Below are 19,723 nucleotides of genomic sequence, written 5' to 3'. Positions count from 1 at the left end.
CCTTGGCAAAGCAGAGGCAGTCTGGAAAGACCAAGAAATACCTGCCACGGCTGCAGCCTTTGAAGCTCCACCTCGCTGCCATCCAGCAGCGACCTTGGCTTGGGTCTGGATGAAAGGGCAGCACTTAAGGCACGCGAAACTGCCTGCACAATGTTGTATGTGATGTAGCTGTCTTGGGACAGGATCCGCTTGCGCTCACCGTGAAGCACACCGTACAGTGCCTCTTCCTCGCGGCATCTTGTCCAGGCCCTCACAGACAATGCACTCTCTGGAGAGAAGCAATGAAATGCCTTCTTCCAATACCAGTCAAGAACATGGGAAACTGGCTTGTGGAATTCATACGTGGCCCTTCCATTTGATTTCATCAAGGAGAAAGAGCCACTGATGTGCTTGAACAAATACAAGTGATAATTCAGGAGCAAGTTGCTGTCCTGCAGGCTTGTAGTGATCCAGAGCTTTCCCGTAGTCAGACTTAGCTTCTCTTCAAATAGCTGGTGCAGCCTGATCACCGGACCATAGGCAAAGCCAGAGTCTGCATAGCAAACAAAGACATTGACTTGTCTCCATAAGTCAGGGGACTCACTTTGCAACAACCTTTCGTATGAAGTCTGCTTGGATAGTCTTTTTGAGAAGGCGACACAAAGATTGCTCCTGACAAGGAGAGACGTCAGCATCCTTGTGAACCGTTCTCCATTGTCACTGTCTGGAGCAAAGAGGCCGATCCACGTCCACCCGAAATGCAGGAGCAGTTGGACAACTCCGAGGCACTGGGTTTCTTCCTTTGGGACCATCCGGTAGACAAAAGGGAACTGCATTTTATCATTAAGGACATGAGCAACCAAGCCGTAACTAACCTAGTGAGGAAAATAAATGTTTGTTTGGGGAACAAAGTTCAGAATCTTTTTACTATTTTAAGTTCCCATCCTTTCTTTGCTCCTGTGTGGAGAACTTTGCTATAGGGCAATGTAAAAACAAGTGCATTTAAAATAGATGCATCCAACAAACTAATACCCTTCCTTGATGTGGTGTGGATTAGTGAATGTTTGGAAAGGAAAATTCAACACATCTGAAAGGACCTTTTGTGGCAAAACCATTTTTTTTATGCTCTGCTGAAAATAGTACATTGCAGAATCTGTGGGGGCCCTTTGGGGGGTTGTAAGTCCCCAAGAATGGGCAAGAGGACACACAGCCTGCCCCCAACATCTTGGCCCTCCTCTGGTGAGCAGTGAGGTCTGGGAGGAGCTTTGACCCCCTTCCTTGTGATGGCCTTTCAGGTTTCCTGGTCCCTTGGAGATCTCTGTTAGCCCTTCAAAAATAATGTTGGAGCAGCCCCTTGCCCAAGGCAGCCAGCGATGTATGTCACACACAGACACTAAAATAACTCTCCTTTCAACTTCGGTTATTAAGCAACACTAAAATTATCACACCGGTGTCAAAAATATAAAATGTATTAGCAGCATGAACAAAATCAGTCAAAAATCTGCACCATTACATAGGCCTTTCGCCTATGGGGGAAATACACGTTTTTGCTCAGGATGGGAGGTTGTACTTTATTTCTTACAACCACATTTACACAAAATTATGGAAAATCAAAAGACAAACCCGTCTAGGTTCATGGGATCTGCATGTCTGGGAGAAAAGCCAGTCCCTGGTGGGATAAATGTGTCCGAGTATTAGAAGTTAAAATTCATTAAGTCCTTGCAGGTTTTTCTGACAGGGAAGGTCCAGTGGAGAAAGGCAAGTGCAGAAGTGCGCTGCAGACATTCCCCCTCCACACAGCAAGAACAGGAACAGCAAGGCGGGAGCGCTGGGGAGGTGCCCCAGTGGAGATTTTGGCTGATTTTGGACATTCCAGCCAGAACACCAGAACAAGCCACATCCTTCACTTCCTTGACACTACCATTCCTACCTGAGGGATTTTGTTGATGCCCAACACGAATGAGATCTGCTTGGAGATGTCAAAGTCAGCTCTTTCAAAGACTACCACCAGGTTCCTTGGTCTCCCACAGCTGTAGTTTGGGATATTCTTTTCCCCACCCGCAAGCATCTCTAGCAGGGCATCAAATGTGATTCTGCTTTCAAAGTAGTTTTCATAGAAGCTGTAGCCCAGTGTGAGGTTGAGTAAGAGCCTCGGATTCTGGTTGACCTCCTGGATGGCGATTAAGTAGGCCAGAAGGTGCCAATATCTCACGTATGATTCACTGCCACAGAAAAGAAGTTCATGCTTTTGTCCATCTAAATGTCTGCATGCATATTTGATTTTATTCTCAGAAATCTGCTCATGCTAGGTCACATCCGAAGTCAGATTCACCCAACCTGGAGAGGAAGAGCAGGCAACCCTGTTGCAAGTCCAGAACCACTTGCCCCATGAAAGCAAACCCAGGGAGATGTTTGCTCTGTCTCCTGAAAGGACACCTGCGCAGTCTGGTTGATAACACCATTCTCCAGGTTTATGAAATGTTGTGAACATGCTGCACAGGTTACAAGAGCTTTAGCTCTATATCTTTGAGAAAGGGAAACTGACACTTCCTTGCCATCTTTCAACTTGGGTTATTATGGGCAGTTCTGGGCAGGTTGGACCTTTATTAATAAATATGTAACAACCCATCAGGGAACCAGAAGAACTTAGTGTGTCTTCATGGACACCAAACACTCCCTCAGTCTGTGCCAGACCACTGGTCCATCAAGCTCCATGCTGTTGAAATTGGTCCACAGTGGCTCTCCATGTGCTCAGGCCACTGTTCCTCCAGGACCTGCCTGGAGATGCCTGGAAATCAGTCAAGGTGCAGAATTGCAGCCCAGTCTTTGAAATAGAGGGTGGGGCTCGGGACCAAATGAATCTCTGTTCTTCTAAGCATTTGCATTTGCCTTCACTGGGTTGCAGGGAGGGAGTGGTTGAAAGTGAGATTCCAATTGAAAAATGTCTCACAAAAAGTTTCAACCATCTGGGAAAAGTGCAGAAAAGACAATGAAAACTACTAAAGGGCTGGAGCAACTCTTAAATTTTTCTTCCATTTTCCTCATAACAGAACAAAGTCATCCCAATTGGTAGGAGAATCAGACTGGGATGACTTGCTGGGAAAACCTGAAGAAAAGAGCAGTGAAAAGAAGACAGAAATACCCCTTGAAACAGTTCCTCTCTGTGTGTCAGCAGGAGTGCCTCAAGCTTGGAATTTGGGGGATTGTTCACCTTGGAATCTCCCAAATGTCTGAACAGCAGGAAACAAGTCTGTCAAGAGATCACTCCTTACCCAGAAATCCTGAGGCGGGGCGGCTCAGAGAAGATGAAGGGGTGAAAGAATGCCATTCTTGGAGACAGGATTCCAGCAACAATGTAACTTCCGGGCTTATAATAGTTGGATGCTGCATTTTCATCCTTAACCAGATGCAGGGAGCACTTTGCATCCCACATCCCACAGATGGCATGAGGCAGCAGCAGGAGCAGCAGGAACAGGATGAGGGTTGGCATCATGGCGAGGCCTGAGAAAGGTGCCTCCCTGGAGCTCTCCTAACTCACAGCCCCCACACCTTTCAAGAGCTGGAGTCCAGGCGTGGCTGCAGGTCCACAGGAAAGGAGCGAAGCCCTTCTCTGACAGAGCAGGTCTTCCCTCCAACACACACGACCTGCCCCAATCCTCCGCTGGTGGAATGAAAGCCATTTATGGATCACCTCTGCAGCAACGACTTCTGGTTCCATCAAATCCATCATTGGCTGATGCTCTGCTCTGCTGTTTGTGTCAGTGATTCAAAGGTGGCACTGTGGCTTGGAGGAAGGAATGGACCCCTGAGCTTTGGAAAGAAGAAGAGTATGATTTGGTTAATGAGTGCTACAATCTGGTTAATTTTAGGGGGAAGAAGCATCAGCGGAACTCTGTGCAACTCAGAAAACATATTTGTGTGAACTGGCTGCAACTATTGTAGGGAATGAAAGAGGCGGCCATTCTTGGTGTGCTTTCCAGGGCTGGGGTTGCACCGACTTTCCATGATGATTTGATGGCTGGGAAATGGGGAGTGTGGGAATCAAGATGACAGTGGCAAAGGAGGTTATCTCCAGGCCATCGTCTCCAGGAGCTCAGGCAGACCATGAGAACAGGCAGGTTTGGAAGTGCAGTGAAGGGATGTCAGAGAGGCGGGGCTGAGTCTGGCCCAGTCCCTGATACAACATCTATCTAAAAGGACAGCCCAGTTAGAGGGCCTGAACATATCCAGGAGGTCAGCCCTTCACCAAAGGGGCACCCCCAGAGAGGTGGGGCCCAGGGCTACTGAAATGGGGGGATTCCTAGTTTGGATTCAACCACTCCCTTTCTTCATGCACAGAGACCTCGCTTCTTTTGGCTCTAGTTGTTAGCTAGAGATAAAGGGCTATTTTTCAAAGAGGCGGTGCGTTGCTTGAAACAGAGAAGGGGAACCTCAGCTCCCGACACTGTACCATATTCTGATAAGGGCTTGGCAAAGGATCCACTAAGCCTGGATTGTCCTTTAATCTAGAACTAAGAGAGAGAACCAAGGTACTCCTTTAGGATGTTGATGGAAGAAACCAAGGAGGAAGTGGTTATGTGCCATACACTATAAGCACAGAAAGCCTTATAGAATCATAGAATAGTAGAGTTGAGAGGGGCCAAGTAGGCCATCAGGTCCAAACCCCTGCCGTTGCAGGACACTGCGTTACACCATCCCACTCAGATGGCTGTCCAGGTTCTCCTTGAACATCCCAGTGTAGGCGAGTCCACCACCTCTCTAGGCAGCTGGTTCCACTGTCGTATTGCTCTGACAATGAGGAAATGTTTCCTGATATCTAGCCTGAACCTGGGTTGTTGCAACTCGATTAACCCTACTCTCCGTTATCAGCCAAAAGAGATCTTGACCTTCCTCTTTGTGACAGCCTTTGAGGTACTTATAGAAGGATATCATGTCCCCCTTCCATCTTCTCATGGCTGAACATGCCCAGTTCTCTGAGTCTCTCCTCATAGGGTTCTATGTGACTTCTTTTCTTTTTTTTATAACTTTTCTTTTATAACTTCTTTTATATCGTTTATATTTCTTATTTATTTTATATTATTAATTTTAATTTTATATTGTTATTTTTGTATTGTATTGTATTTTATTGTGTTGTAAGCCGCCCTGAGGCTTCGGCAAGGGGTGGCATAGAAATTTTCTAATAATAATAATAATAATAATAATAATAATAATAGGGCAGTGTTTCCTTAAAGCCGTTAAGATGTTATGGGCCAAAGCCAGCATTTTCTCCATAGCACCTCCCGTCCTTGCCTTGGAACATGCCTTATTTTCCCATATTTCCTATATTTTCCCTGAAAAAAGTCTTCAATCCCCCCACTGCCCCCAGAATCTTTTCCTGCCCATTACACCAATCTGCAGTCCAGATGTCAACTCTGTGGAAGCTGCAGCTTCCAGGGCTGTCAGGAGCTCCACCTGGGAGCCCTGGGAGAAGAGCTATGTAAGAGCTGGTTCTTCTCCCCAGAAGCTGCCTTGGCAATAAGGGCTTCCTGAGTTCAAGAGTACTCCTGGGTTGTGGACCCTTGCTGCATTTACCCCTGCCTTGGTCCAGCCCTCAAGGTCCCTATTTCCCTCAGCTTGTCTTCTCAGTTCCCCGACTCCTGGCTTGTCTGACCATCCTTGCTTCTTGAACAGACTCTCCCTTGTGCTTCAGCTCCTGGCTCTGACATTTGGGCTGTTTAACTGTGCCCTCAGACCGACCTTTGAGCTGCACCATGGTTGCCTGGGTCCCGGTGCTCCTGTCTGCTTGTCTGCTCTATATGCTCTGGATGCTGACAGGTTTCCAAGTTGAGGGTGAACTTGAGATGTGGGGTTGACTGTCTCTTGATGCTCCCAATTCTAATACTTTGAGAGTTGTTAGGAAACGAGGCCTAATTCACAATATCGAAGTCAGCTGACGGGTTGCCATTCTCATCTCCTGTTTGAGAACTGGATTTCTTGTAAGAAAATGTAAAATTGGAATGACAAAGAAAATGCATGCAGAAGCAGGTCCATAACCCTGGTAAGGTGAGGTGGGTCACTTGGCCAGACAAAGTTCAGGCACAGTTTATGGATACTGCACTTGATGCCCTGCAGTAGTTTTTGTTGTTGTTAGTCACAAAGTTGTGCCCGGCAGATTTCCTAAGCCCTGGCTAACATCACTAAGAGGGTATTACTCAGAACTGCAATAAAAAGTTGTAATGTGGGTGTGGGTAAAAACTAGAGAAGGGCATTTTTAGAAGTTGTACTCCATCTTTGGAACATGTTCTCCAAGGAGGTTGTGCCTGACACCATCCTTGTTTGCTTTTTGGCACTAGGTGAAGGCCATTTAATTTTTCAAATATTTTAATCGATCCATTTTTATTCTGTTTTTATTATATCTGCTGCTATGCTGTGCATTAATTCTGTTTTAACTGATGTACGTTGTCCACTTTTGCTGTAATGGTGTTACTGTTTTTGTCTATTTAACTCGGATTACTGTATTTTTATTTATATGTTTTTAAATTGTAAACCACCCCGAAAGCCCAATAGGGTAGTATAAAAATGGGCTATAGGGTAGTATAAAAATGTAATAAATAAATATTCTGAAGCAGAGTTGTTTGGGGATGGCCATAATGCCTCCAAACATGGGAATTTTGGTCAATTGGGGAAGGCTGAGAAGAGCTGAAGGGGACATCTGTGCTCCTCCCACCCTGCAAACTGCTAGAAGGCTGGGCTCCCTGGTGGTGGTGATTCAAGGGAAGAGGCAAGACAGGTGAGTTGCCGCCAGGATACCTTGTACAGTGGTACCTTAGCTCACGAATGCGTTGGTTCACGAACAAATCAAGTCACGAACAAAAATTTCTGAAAAATTTTGACTTGGGTCATGAACACCACTTTGGGAGGTGACCAAGATTGCAGCCATCTCCCCCCACCCGCCAGAGTGGGGACATGGCCACGATCCCAGTTGCTTTCGTGCAGGGAAGGGGTGGGTGATCAGAGGTGCACTGCTGCAGGAAAGACAGGAGCAGCAAAGCAGAGCCGCTGGGGAGATGGCCGAGATTGCGCCCGTCTTTCCTGCAGGAGCACGCCTCTGATCACACACACCTTCCCTGCACAAACAGAACTGAGATCGTGACCATCTCCCCACCCTGAGCGCACCGTTTGCACCCGTCTCTCCCCCCGCATCCCCAGTGCACCAGGATGACAGGCGCCTGCAGGGATGACAAGCACATGCGGGGATGACAGGGGTGATCTCAGTCGTGCTGGCGGGGGGGGGGGGGGGGGGGGAGGGGCGCGCGTGTGGGGGGGGGGGGGGGGGGGGAGGAGATGGCTGGGATCTTTGTTGTTGTCACTTTGCTTCACATTTCTCTGATTTAAAAAATAGTTACAGAACAGATTAACCTTATTTACATTGACCCTTGTGGGAAAATTTGACTTGGCTCACGACCAACTTGGGTCACGACCAGAGTTCTGGAATGGATTAAGTTTGTGAGCCAAGGTACCACTGTACCTTGGCTGCCCTGGTCTTTTGCCTTCCCTCCCTCATCAGAATGCCCACTAAAGTCGCTCGAGAGCGACTTCTCCCTCTGTAAGGGTGCGGACCCGATTATGTGGGTCCGCCCCCGGAGCCGGATGGATCCAGAAGGATTCCTGAAGGCCCTGGGGGAGTTTCCGGCTGACAAGACGGGTGCTCCTGTCGAGGCTCTGGTCGAACTGTGGAATGGGGAGATGACCAGGGCTGTAGACACGATCGCTCCTAAGCATCCTCTCCCACCGGGCAGAGCCCGCTCTTCCCCTTGGTATACTCCTGAATTGAGGGCGATGAAGCAGGTTGGGAGACGACTAGAGCGTAGGTGGAGGAAATCACGAGATGAATCTGACCAAACACACTTAAGAGCCCACTATCGGGCCTATGCTGTGGCGGTGAGGGCGGCAAAAAAGAGATTCTTTTCCGCTTCCATTGCCTCCTCACAATGCCGTCCGGCGGAGCTCTTTCGAGTGGTGCAAGGCCTGGTCCGTCCAGGTCCAAAGGAAGAGCTGATTCCACCCTCAAAGGCCCGCTGTGACGACTTTGCCAGGCATTTCAGGGAGAAAATCGCTCAGATTCGTCACGAGCTGGACACCACTATTGATTCAGAGGTTTCAAAGGAGACACCAACGCTGCCGTCTGGTCCAGATTTATTGGATGAATTTCAGTTATTGCGGCCCGATGATGTGGACAAGGTGCTTGGATGAGTACGTCCCACCACTTGCCTATTGGATCCTGGCCCGTCTTGGTTAATAAATAACTCCAAGCACGGGATTGGGACCTGGATCTTGGAAGTGGTTAACGCTTCTCTGAGGGAGGGTTGAGTGCCTGCCCCTTTAAAGGAGGCAGTAATACGACCGGTCCTGAAGAAAGCGTAACTGGATCCAGAGATGGCCACTAACTATAGACCAGTGGCCAACATCCCGTTTCTGGGCAAGGTGTTAGAACGAGTGGTGGCGGGACAACTCCAAGCACTCTTGGATGAAACTGATTATCTGGACCCATTGCAGTCCGGCTTCAGACCCGGGTACGGTACTGAATCTGCCTTGGTCGCCCTGTATGATGACCTGTGCAGGGAGAAGGACAGGGGGAGTGCGTCCCTGTTGGTTCTGCTGGACCTCTCAGCGGCTTTCGATACCATCGACCATGGTATCCTTCTGGATAGGCTTGCGGGATTGGGGGTTGGAGGCACTGCTTTGCAGTGGTTCCGCTCCTATCTCAATGGCCGGTTCCAGAAGGTGGTGCTGGGGGACTATGGCTCTGCGCCATGGCAGCTATGCCATGGAGTACCGCAGGGGTCCATTTTGTCCCCTTTGCTGTTCAACATATACATGAAACCGCTGGGAGAGGTCATCAGGAGGTGTGGGCTGCGGAACCATCAGTATGCTGATGATACCCAGCTCTACCTCTCGTTTTCCACCAATCCAGGTGAGGCAGTGGCTGTGCTGAACCGGTGCCTGGCCGAGGTAATGGGCTGGATGAGGGCCAATAAACTGAAGCTCAATCCAGACAAGACGGAGGTCCTGTTGGTTGGTGGATCGGGCTTCGGAGAGGGTGAATTGAACCTTGTCCTGAATGGGGTTGCACTCCCTCTTAGGGACAAGGTCCGCAGCTTGGGAGTGCTCCTCGACCCAGAGCTTTCACTGGAAGCTCAGGTAACAGCAGTGGCGAGGAGCGCTTTCCTCCAGCTTCGGCTAATTCATCAGCTGCGCCCCTATCTGGAGAATGACTGCCTTGCGACAGTGACACATGTGTTGGTGACTTCCCGTTTGGACTTCTGTAACGCGCTCTACGTGGGGCTACCCTTGAAGACGGTCCGGATACTTCAATTGGTCCAAAATAGAGCTGCCAGGCTGCTGACGGGGACTGGACGTTATGTTCACATGACTCCAGTTCTCCGTCAGCTTCACTGGCTTCCCATTGAAGTCCGGGCCCAATTCAAGGTGTTGGTTATGACCTATAAAGCCCTAAACGGCTTGGGTCCTGGTTACCTGAAGGAGCGCTTACATCCTTATATGCCCAGCCGCCCCCTGAGATCGGCGGGAGAGGCCCTTCTCCGGGAGCCCTCCATGGAAGAAGTTAGGAGGGTGGTTACTCGGAGGAGGGCTTTCTCAGCGGTGGCGCCTAAGTTATGGAATGCGCTCCCCAGAGAGGTCCGCCTGGCGCCGTCGTTATTTGTTTTTCGGCGCCAGGCGAAGACCTTTTTATTTAAGCAGTATTTTAAATGTTAATATTATTGAATTTTATTTGGCCAGGGCGGCTTGTTTTATAGTGTATGTTTTATATTATATATTTGTATTTTATTGTATATATTTTAAAATGTTATTTTAATTTTTTGTTGTAAGCCGCCCCGAGGCTTCGGCGAATGGGGCGGCATAAAAATGTTTTAATAAATAAATAAATAAATAAATAAATAAATAAATAAATAAATAAACAAACACTTTTTCTGGCATCACTACTGCCCAATGAGCCCGGCTGTCACCACACAAGTCTAGAACAAGCCCTGGTTGTTCTGACGGTCCCTTGGCAATGTTTTAGGAAGGACCTTGCTGGAAAGTCTTGCACTGGGCCTCCCAGCAGCCCTCCTGTGTCCCTCGGAGAGCACAGCTCCAGTTTCAGGTTGTCCTCAGCTGCTTGTTTGTATCAAGACTGCTAAATTGTGTCTACATGACCAGTACTAAATTGTATCTGTGGGTTCCCCCTGGTAAGCCTCTCTGGTTTTATCACAAAGCACACAGCCTCAGTCTGCAGGGAAACTGAATAAAAAGGGTATCAGGCATCCAGGCAGAGAGCCAGTGTGGTGTAGTGGTTAAGAGCATGGAACTGGGACTCAAATGATCTGGGTTCTAGTCCCCACTCAGCCATGGAGCCAACTGCGTGACTTTGGGCCAGTCACAGACTCTCAGTCCAACCTACCTCACAGGGTTATTATTGTGGGGATAAGATGGAGGAGATGTAAGCTGCCTTGAGCCCTTTGCAGGAAAAAGGCAGGATATACATTGGAAAATAAATAAATAAATCAGAAAACACAGAAAAGAAAAAGTTGGTCAGTTTCTGAGCACAAAACAATAAGCAGCTCAACATTCATAGCAAATGGCTAAGAGAGAAGGAAAAGGCAGTTGGGCTGCTGAAGTTGAATGGTATAAAATTTTGGAATATAGCTGTTAATGATAAGCTTCATGGTGGAATAAAGGTGAAAAGCGGCTGCTGAATAAGAATGATTTTAATGATGAATGGGGATAACTTATTGAATATGTGTTAATAGAAGGGAAGGGTAAACCAGCATATGATTCAATACAATTTTGAAGGAAGGAGTCGACCTGAAAGAGGGGAAACATAGAAGTAAAAAAGGAGAAAATGGGGGGAAAAAACTATGTAGCCTGTGGAGTTGGTGGCTGCTGCAGCTGCACTGTGCCCTGAGTGAAAGGAAGCCCCGCTAATGTCCTGCCCAAGATCCCCCTGGGGCTGGTGTCAGATGGAAATGGGACCTGAGCCTCTTTTCTCCATCCTCTCACTCTCGTTGCAGCAGAAGAGCCCCGGGAACAAGCCACAAATAAGTCTTGGCAGGCCCTGTTGAGTGGAGTGCAGAGCGGGAGGGATCCACACTGGTGGTGTGAACCCAACACATCCCCCAAGCTCTGCTCCCAGGACCCTGGTCCCCTCTGTCACAGTTCTGAGTCCAAGTCCCTGGCAAGCCGGACCAGCATTCATGGGACACATGCCCGTAATTGAGCCCCTGCACTGCACAGGCAGGACTCCTCTTTCCTGCCACATGCAGTTGGACCTTGCGTGAAAGGTGGCCAGTTGTGCAGTCTTCATTCACGAGCGCTTCCATGCTTCCTCTCAGCTCATCTCACTTTCCAAGACTAGTCGAGATGGTGTGAGCATTGACTAACACACTTTGAACCAAAAAGCTGCCAGTGTTCCCGCATCCGATCTTGACTTGGCCACCTTTCTGGCTGGGGCAAGTGCTGGAAAGTCACCCAACCAGCGCAAGAGTAACAGCTTCTGGCTGACCTTTGCATCTCTACTCACAAGTGTGAAAGGAAGTAAAGGGCAGATGGACAGGAAGGGGAATGTGGAGGGAGGACAAAATCAATCCATCATCACAAGTCCTCCATTTAGAGTCGAAGGAGGGGCAAATTCTGCTTGAATGGAGTCTCTTTTAACAGCCTGCAGTTTCACTGTGACAATTTCTGAAGCTCAGTCCAGACAAGACTGAGATGCTGTTGAATGGTTCTCCTACCTGGATGGAGTGGAAGCTGTTCTAGATGGGGCTATCACTCACACCGGAGGTTTGCAGCTTTTGGGTTCTTCCTGAGACATTATTGCCACTTAAGGCCCAGGTGGCTTCCATGGCTCAGCTATGCTCCCACCTGGACAGAGTTTGGGCACTGCATGTGGAGCTGCCATTGAACAGGGTCAGAAGCTGCACCTTGTGCAAAATACAGTAACCAAATCAATAATGATAATCAGACAATCAATTCCTAGACCACTTCTGGCCCACTTGCACTGGCTTCCTGCAGTGCTACAAGCCCAATTTAAGATGCTGGTTTTGCCCACAAAGCCCTAAATGCCTTGGGACCATGACCCCCCTCAATGCCTCTGGCAACCCCAATTTGCCTGGGCAGCATAAGCAAGACCTGGGGCCAGCCTCTGATTGTCACCTTTGAAGGAGACTGTTTGTGGAGAGGAGAAGGGCTTTTTCAATGGTGGCCCCCCAGTTCTGGGGGTGCGGGGCTTGAGCAGGCTGCCCAGATCTCCAGGCACACTCACACTTCACACAATGCACAGGAAACAAGGAGGAACCCTCTCTCCTGAGTCTGGGATTCCCCCCCCCCGCCCTTTCCTTCATCAGTATTCACAAGGAAGAGACAGAGATGAGCCAGTCAACAGTGTATCATTTAATGGAAACCTCTTGGAACAAAATTGGGAGAATAGGAAGAAACAATGTGTTCTGAGAATTTGAGAAAGACCCCCAATCGAGAGACACACTGGCTTATGGAGGGACCCTCATCAGGTCCATGCTCTCCCAGATCGATCCCCCTGGCACTTGGTTCACAATTGACCAAGGTGGCATCCATGCTAACAGCAGGTGAGATGCTGCATCTAGGAATGCTTCTTCGTCCTGACTTAGGTTCAACATTTGCACTGTAGGTTGCACTTGACTCCCACTCAAGTTCACAATTCCACTGCAGTTCCCATTCTCTTCCATGTTAAGGTGTATTGGTGTCATGATCTAGGCGTCCCCTCCCAAACGAAACAGGCACTTCAGCAATTATTAGAAGAGTCTTTATTCCATACTGAAACAACATATTCACAAACCTCGAAACATGCATACCAGGTGGAAATTTGACTCCCTGCTCTCTCCCCCTCACCCAAAGCTTTGCTTATGAACCCTTCGGGGCTGGTCTCTGGAGGGGGGCGCGCTATGGAAGCGGGAGTGCCGACGTTCTTCCCACTGAGCCCGATTGGTCTAGCCGGCTGGTACATTGATGGGCATCCACATCTCCTGGGATGTCAAGTTCTCCTCCCAAGAACCACTCCCCAGCCTATTCTCTGCCAGCTTCTTCCCCACAATCAGGAGGGCTCAGTGGTTGTCCTTGAAGTACTTCAATCCAAAGCTGGCTCAGGCAGGGCTCACCAGGAGAGTTTGGGCAGCCGGGGCCTCGCTAGTTATTCCGATATAATGAGGACTCTGCGCCACCGCTGGTTCAACTATCTACTCCCCCTCCTCCAAGTCTGAGCTGCCATTCCCACCCAAGCCCTCCATCTCCTGTGCGTGCCTGGGAATCTCATCTGAGTGCACGAGTGCACCCCACAATTGGTCACATCCTGTCTTCTAAGTATTTCTGTTTTTTCTACTGAATTTTAATCCTTTGAAGTGAAAGTCTTTCCCTTATTGTCATTGCAGAGATTTTCTGGATCTTTATTGAAATCTCATGTATTGCTTTGATGGAAGTTCATTTCACACACTCAAATTTCTCCTGTATGGATTCTCTGATGTGATTTTCAGCTTCTACTTGGATTGAAACCATTTTTACTCTCTCTGCATTCATACGGCTCCTCTCCTTGTGTAATCTTAGATGGTTTTTAAGGCTCACAGTGAGGGAGAAGCTTTTCCCACACAGTGGAGGCATATCTAAGGCCTTTTGCTTCCATGGATAGTTCCATGAGCTTTAAGGCTCTTCCTACGGCTGAAACTCTTGCCACACACTGAGCACTCAAAAGGCTTCTCTCCTGTGTGAATTACTTTATGTGAGTTAAGGTGTGATTTCTGAGCAAAACCCCTTCCACATTCTGAGCATTCATATGGCTTCTCCCCTGTGTGAATTCTTTGATGCTGTTTAAGCTTTCTGCCATCAAGGAAGCCCTTCCCACATTCAGAGCAAGGGTAGGGTTTCACTTCTTTGTGGATTCTCTGATGTACCTTAAGGCTTCCATTTTGACTGAAACGCTTTCCACACACTGAGCACAGAAAGGGCTTCTCTCCTGTGTGAGTTACTTTATGTGAGTTAAGGTATGATTTCTGAGCAAAGCTCCTACCGCATTCTGAGCATGTATATGGTTTCTCCCCTGTGTGAATTCTTTGATGCTGTTTAAGCTTTCTGCAGTCTCGGAAACTCTTCCCACATCCCAAGCAAGTGTAGGGTTTCTCCCCTTTGTGGATATTCTGATGCACCTTAAGGTTTATGTTTTGACTGAAACCCTTTCCACACACTGAGCATCGATAGCGCTTTTCCCCCGTGTGGATATTCTGATGTAACTTAAGGTGTATGTTTTGACTGAAACCTTTGCCACACACTGAACACTGAAAGGGCTTCTCTCCTGTGTGGATTCTCTGATGAGCTTTAAGGACTGAACTCTGACGGAAGCTCTTTCCACACTTTAAGCATTTGTGTGGATTCTCCCCTGTGTGGATTCTTTGATGGATTTTAAGAGATTTTCTCCAACTGAAGCCTTTTCCACACTCTGAGCATTTAAATGGCTTCTCACCAGTGTGAATGCGCTGATGCACATTTAGATAAGAGTGTGAGGTGAAGCTCTTTCCACACTCTGAGCATTTATAGGACTTCTGCTCTGTGTGGATGCTTTGATGGAGTTTAAGAGATGCACTCCAGCTGAAGCTTTTTCCACACTTTAAACATACATAGGGCTTCTCTCCTGTGTGGATTCTTTTATGCTGTCTAAGATGACTGCTAATACGAAAACTCTTCCCACAGTTGAAGCATTGGTAGGGCCTCTCCCCTGTATGCATATTTTGATGTTTCTTGAAGCTTATCCTACGACTGAAACTCTTTCCACACTCCAGGCATTGATACGGTTTCTCCTCTGTGTGAATTACTGTATGTGACTTAAGGTGTGATTTCTGAGCAAAGCTCTTTCCACATTCTGAGCATTTAAATGGCTTCTCCCCTGTGTGGATTTTTTGATGTTGTTTAAGCCTTCCACAATCGAGGAAGCTCTTCCCACACTGAGAGCAGATGTAGGGCTTCCCTCCTTTGTGAATATTCTGATGGACTTTAAGGGTTCCATTTTGACGGAAACTCTTCCCACACACGGAGCACTGAAAGGGCTTCTCTCCTGTGTGGATTCTGAGATGGTTTCTAAGGTTCCCGCTTCCACTAAAGCCCCTTCCGCACACTGAGCAATGATAGGGCTTCTCTTCTGTGTGAATCACTTTATGTGAGTTAAGATGTGAGTTCCGAGCAAAGCTTTTCCCACATTCTGAGCATTTATATGGCTTCTCCCCTGTATGGATTTTTTGATGGGTTTGAAGGGACCCACTTTCCATAAAGGCCTTTCCACAGTCAAAGCATTTGTACAGCTTCTCCCCTGTGTGAATTCTTTGATGCCGTTTAAGGTGTATGTGATCAAGGAAGCTCTTCCCACATTCAGAGCAAGTATAGGGCTTCTCCCCTGTGTGGATATTCTGATGTACCTTCAAGGTTTGTTTACGACCAAAACCCTTTCCACACACTGAGCATTGAAAAGGCTTCTCTCCTGTGTGAATTACTTTATGTGAGTTAAGGTGTGAGTTCCGAGAAAAGCTCTTTCCACACACTGAACACTGAAAGGGCTTCTCTCCTGTGTGAATTATTTTATGCGAGTTAAGGTGTGAGTTCCGAGCAAAGCTCTTTCCACACTCTAAGCATTTATAAGGCTTATCCCCTGTATGAATTCCTTTTTCTTTGTTAAGGTCTGACCTGCAACTGAATTCCTTTGCAGACTTGGAGCACCCGAAGGTCTTCCCCCATTTGTGAATTTCTTGTTTACTGGAATGGTGGATCTGATGCCTCCTTATGTCCTCGAAGCGTTCCCACTGTCTCTCCCCATTGCAAATATTAATTTTGCTTGCTTTGGAAGGTGCTTGTACCATTGGAATATCACAAAATTCTGACATTTCAAAAGAAATGGACTCATTTTTCCAGTTTTCTTTGTCTGTGATCTCCTGTCTTTGGTGCACACTGTTTCTGTAGCTCCCCCTGCAATCCACTAAAAGAACAGAAAGAAAAATATTCTTCAGTAGACAGAAGAAACCCAGTGGGTTGCTGATTTGGTCAACATGATCAAAAATGTCTGGAGAGGAGGCCCATTCTTGTGCATGGGTGTGTTTTCTCAGAGGCATCCCACTGGTGCCCCAACAGTAACGGAAGACAATAAAGATCTAATAAAACCAGAATTGATAATAAGACCTGCCATTTTCTCCTGGCTGGTTAGTGAACAAGGAATTGGAACGTATGCATTCAGTTCTGATCAGTCTTTTGAATGTCTCTGCATCTTTTGAAGCCAACAGTCATGGTAGACTCTTATGGCATTCTTGGTGGCTCCTGCCACTGTTTTACCAGAACCTACTTTTGTGGTGGGTTCAAAAAAATGTGTGGTGCTAGTTTTACCACGAAAAGGAGACCAGGCTGCCTGTAACAGGCTCCTGAAGCTGACAGATTCTGCTCTCTTGTGTCTCCTGAAAAAAATGATTAGGCATCTTAAATCTCCACCTTAGGTGGATATAGCAGAGTTGACCTGAAATACATTCACACAAATGCCTCCTACATAGAAGCTCAGCCTGGAATGTTGCCACCCAGGATCTATCACTGAGGGAAAGAAGTAGCCCCATCTGGAGGGGCTGCGTTTCTCACCCAGAGAAGCCAGGATCTCCTCCATGACCTCCTGGTGCAGAGCCCTCTGGCCAGGGTCCAGCAGGGCCCACTCGTCCTCCAAGAAATGCACCGCAACCTCCTCAAGACTCATCACACCCTGGAAAAGAGGAAGTGCAGTGTAGAGAGACAGCAGTGGGGACTGCAGGATCCGGAGCTCCGTGAGTGATTCCGGAAGCCTCCGATCTTCCTCCTGGGACAGAAGCAAAGGCAAAGGGGATGATTCTACCATGTCTAGGGGGAGGGACAAAGGCCCTCAGGCCTCTCCTACCTTTTCTGCATGCAGGGATGGTGTCTGCACTCCACCACAAAACAAAGGAGGCCTCAAAGGAACAGCCAGCATCAATTCATCCTCCCTGCAGGTCATTCTATTTCCTAAAGACAGGAAAGAGAGATGAGAAGAAACTGTGTTCTGGAAGAACACTTTGTCATTTAGTTTCTTGTGTGGAATCAATGTTTGTCTAAACTGCTAAACAAAACAACTTTTTCAGTGTTTTAGAGAGGCTACTAGCGACCAGTTTTCTCCCACCAGAAATGAAGCTCAAGAGAACCTTAAAGCAGGTCAGGCATTGGGCAAAGCACAAATGGGAAGCACAGCTGAAATAGGCCCCACTCCTTACCCAATGAGGTGGGTCCTCCAGCACCCTCCTGCAAGATTTCCCTGAAAAGCAGTCCCTGTGTGGGATCCGACGGAGTCTTCCCTGCTGCAGGGAACTCTGTGGCTGCTTTGTCCGATATTCGCTGACTCTGGAACAGCAATGCGGATCCCAAGTAAGGAAGGGTTGGAGGGATTGGGAAGAAGGTGGTGAGGCAAGTGTCAAGCGGTACTTCCCAGTGGGCTTGCATCTCTGCTTCTAGGGGTTTTCTGCCCTCCAAGCACCCCAGGCAGCATCTTTAACAAGGGATTCTAGAAAGATCTATGCACTAGGACTCTTGCTCAACCCTGGTCTAAGCAAAGGACTAAACAGCCACCTGAAACCAATCGGCAGAGAGGGAGAAGCTCTGAGATGGTTGCTGATTGTCTGCAACTCACTGATATTTAGCCAGGGAGACTTCCCTTTTTCTGCAACAGAACATAGCCACAGAAGTGTGGGTGAATCCTACAAAGAGAGCTTGCCCCACACATTCTGGTCTTGCATGGGGCATGGAGGCATGGGAAATTGGGATATTCCTTCCATGGGGGACATGCATCAAAACCAGGCCACTGGGAGGGAGTTTTAAAGTCGTGGCCCCTTGGAGTTCCCAGGAGGGGAAAACACTCACCTGCTCCTCTTCCTGCTTCCCCTCCTCTGCCTGGCTCAGCAGGGCGCCTTCGGCCAGAGCCACCGCCTGGGCACTGGTCTCCGCTCCGCACTCCCTCACCCAGCTCTCCAGCCATGGGGGAAGGATAGTCAGGAACTGCTCCAGGGTCACACAGTCCAGCAGCTGAGCCTTCGTGTGGCTTTCTGGCTGCAGCCACTGACGGCTGAGATGGTGGAGGCGGCTGCAAACTGCTCGGGGCCCCTCTGCCTCCAGGTAGTCCAACTGACTGAAGCGCTGACATATTGCGTCTGAGCTGCTCCCACCCACGTCCACCTTCATGCCTCTTTCCCAGAGCTCTGCACCGCTCCCTTGCAGGTTGTCATGGGAGCCGTTTCCTGCATCACAGGCCACCAAGTCATGTTCTCCTTGCTTCACTCTGTTCTCCATTTCTGGTCGCATCAGGATTTGAAGGGTCTTCTTGCTATGTTGTCAGCTCTTTGTTGAGAGAAAGACTGCAGGGAGGAAGGAAAGCACAAATATGCCTGTGGCCAGCTAACCCCAGTCCGTTTCAAGCAACCCCCCAGCACTCTACTCTTTTATGCCCATGAGAAGCTCAGATGGATCCCGCATGTTCAACAGTCTCCTTCCATACACGGTTCCCACCAAGTGGTGCGGTCCAGCATACTGCCTCTGAGGGTATGGCCAGCAAGGAGCCACAAGGCCTCATAGCCATGCTTGGCCTCCCTGTTCCTGATTTCCTCACATTCCTGTTAAAGGTGTCTACACTGTGGGCTGCCACTCATGACTTTCTGTGGCAGGGAATTCCATGGGTTATCTATCCGCTGGAAGATGTGTCCTCAGATCGACAAAGGTTCACAAAGAAACAATCAGGGGACTAAAGCAGCTTCCTGATGAGGAGTGGCTACAACAACTGAGACTGTTTATCTTAGAAAAAAAGGCAAGGGAGACATGAGGGAGCTGTTTAAAATAATGCATGAAGAGGGGAAAGTAGAGAGAGAGACATTTTCTTCCTCTCTCATGACAGTTGATCCCAGGGTCATCCATGAAGCTGATTAGTGGGAGGTTTCAGAAGTACTTCTTGGCACAACAAATCAATGAAATATGGAATTGGCTGCCACTGGAAATCCTGCTGGCCACCACTCTGGATGGTTTAGCCAGGGGACTGGACAGATTCAGGATGGAGGAGGCCATTGGTGGCTGTTCGCCCAGCTGGCTGAGCACTGCCTCTGTGACCAGACTGGCCATGCTTGCACACAGCAGTTGCTGAGGAGCCTGGGCAGGAGGAGGTCTTGCACCCATCCTGCTTGAGGGATCCTTGAGGAAACTGGTTTGCCATCATAGGTATGGTGTGCTAGATCTTAGATCTGTCCCGAGTCTCACACTCATCATTTCCTGTGATGACTCCTTTGGGTTCTAGACTAAAGGAAAGGAGGGAAAGGTCTCCCTCCCCATTTCTCCAGCAGAGGCATCATCTTGAACACCGCCATCCTGGCTTCCTTTGCAGCAACTAATCCATCTGGCTTGTGGCCAGCTTCCTCAGAAGAACGCAGGGCTGGGTCACTTGCTAAGTCCTCTTGAAGCAAGAACCGGACGTGCAGCACACCCAGGCATTTCCCCTGCAAAGTCTCACAGATTGTTTCCCCACTTTCCCTAAGTCAGGATTCCCCTGTGAAGGAGCAAGACAATGGTCTTCTATAGGGTCCCCTCAGGAGCACCAACCTTGGGATTGTATGGTGCTGGTGGGGCTGGCCTCCCCCTCCTGTCCATAAGGGTTTCCTCCTCCCAGGCACCTTTGCTG

General features: G+C 48.5%; 1 protein-coding gene and 1 pseudogene across 2 annotated transcripts; one reads left to right on the top strand and one right to left on the bottom strand.

Moving 5' to 3' along the window:
• LOC123020261 overlaps positions 1-19,723 on the top strand; it is a 187,052-nt pseudogene that overhangs the window by 94,612 nt on the left and 72,717 nt on the right.
• On the bottom strand, positions 13,229-18,301 carry LOC123020262 (zinc finger protein 729-like). 2 transcript variants are annotated; one of them, XM_044423710.1, is made up of 5 exons: positions 17,926-18,301; positions 17,283-17,409; positions 16,934-17,037; positions 16,645-16,762; positions 13,229-16,000 (listed from the first exon to the last, which is right to left on the bottom strand). In XM_044423710.1, the coding sequence occupies exons 1-5, from the start codon at positions 18,241-18,243 to the stop codon at positions 13,647-13,649; spliced, it is 3,021 nt and encodes a 1,006-aa protein (XP_044279645.1). In that variant the 5' UTR covers positions 18,244-18,301; the 3' UTR covers positions 13,229-13,646. The 2 variants fall into 2 exon arrangements, with proteins under 2 accessions (XP_044279645.1, XP_044279646.1); XM_044423711.1 differs by lacking the exons at positions 16,645-16,762; positions 17,283-17,409; positions 17,926-18,301.

This window comes from Varanus komodoensis, unplaced genomic scaffold, assembly GCF_004798865.1.
Source record: "Varanus komodoensis strain SLA01 unplaced genomic scaffold, ASM479886v1 scaffold149, whole genome shotgun sequence".
NCBI lineage: Eukaryota > Metazoa > Chordata > Lepidosauria > Squamata > Varanidae > Varanus > Varanus komodoensis.
Note: the sequence above shows the minus strand (reverse complement) of the source record. Positions and strands in the feature narration are given on the sequence as shown.

Bases quoted from the DNA above. Each gene is read 5' to 3' on its own strand.
- LOC123020262 (XM_044423710.1), bottom strand. From the start codon at position 18,243: ATGAAGGTGGACGTGGGTGGGAGCAGCTCAGACGCAATATGTCAGCGC. The intron at 17,038-17,282 runs GTAAGGAGTGGG...TCCTGTCTTTAG, and splicing joins TGGAGGACCCACCTCATTGG to GAAATAGAATGACCTGCAGG. The intron at 16,763-16,933 runs GTAGGAGAGGCC...CCTCTTTTCCAG, and splicing joins CATCCCTGCATGCAGAAAAG to GGTGTGATGAGTCTTGAGGA.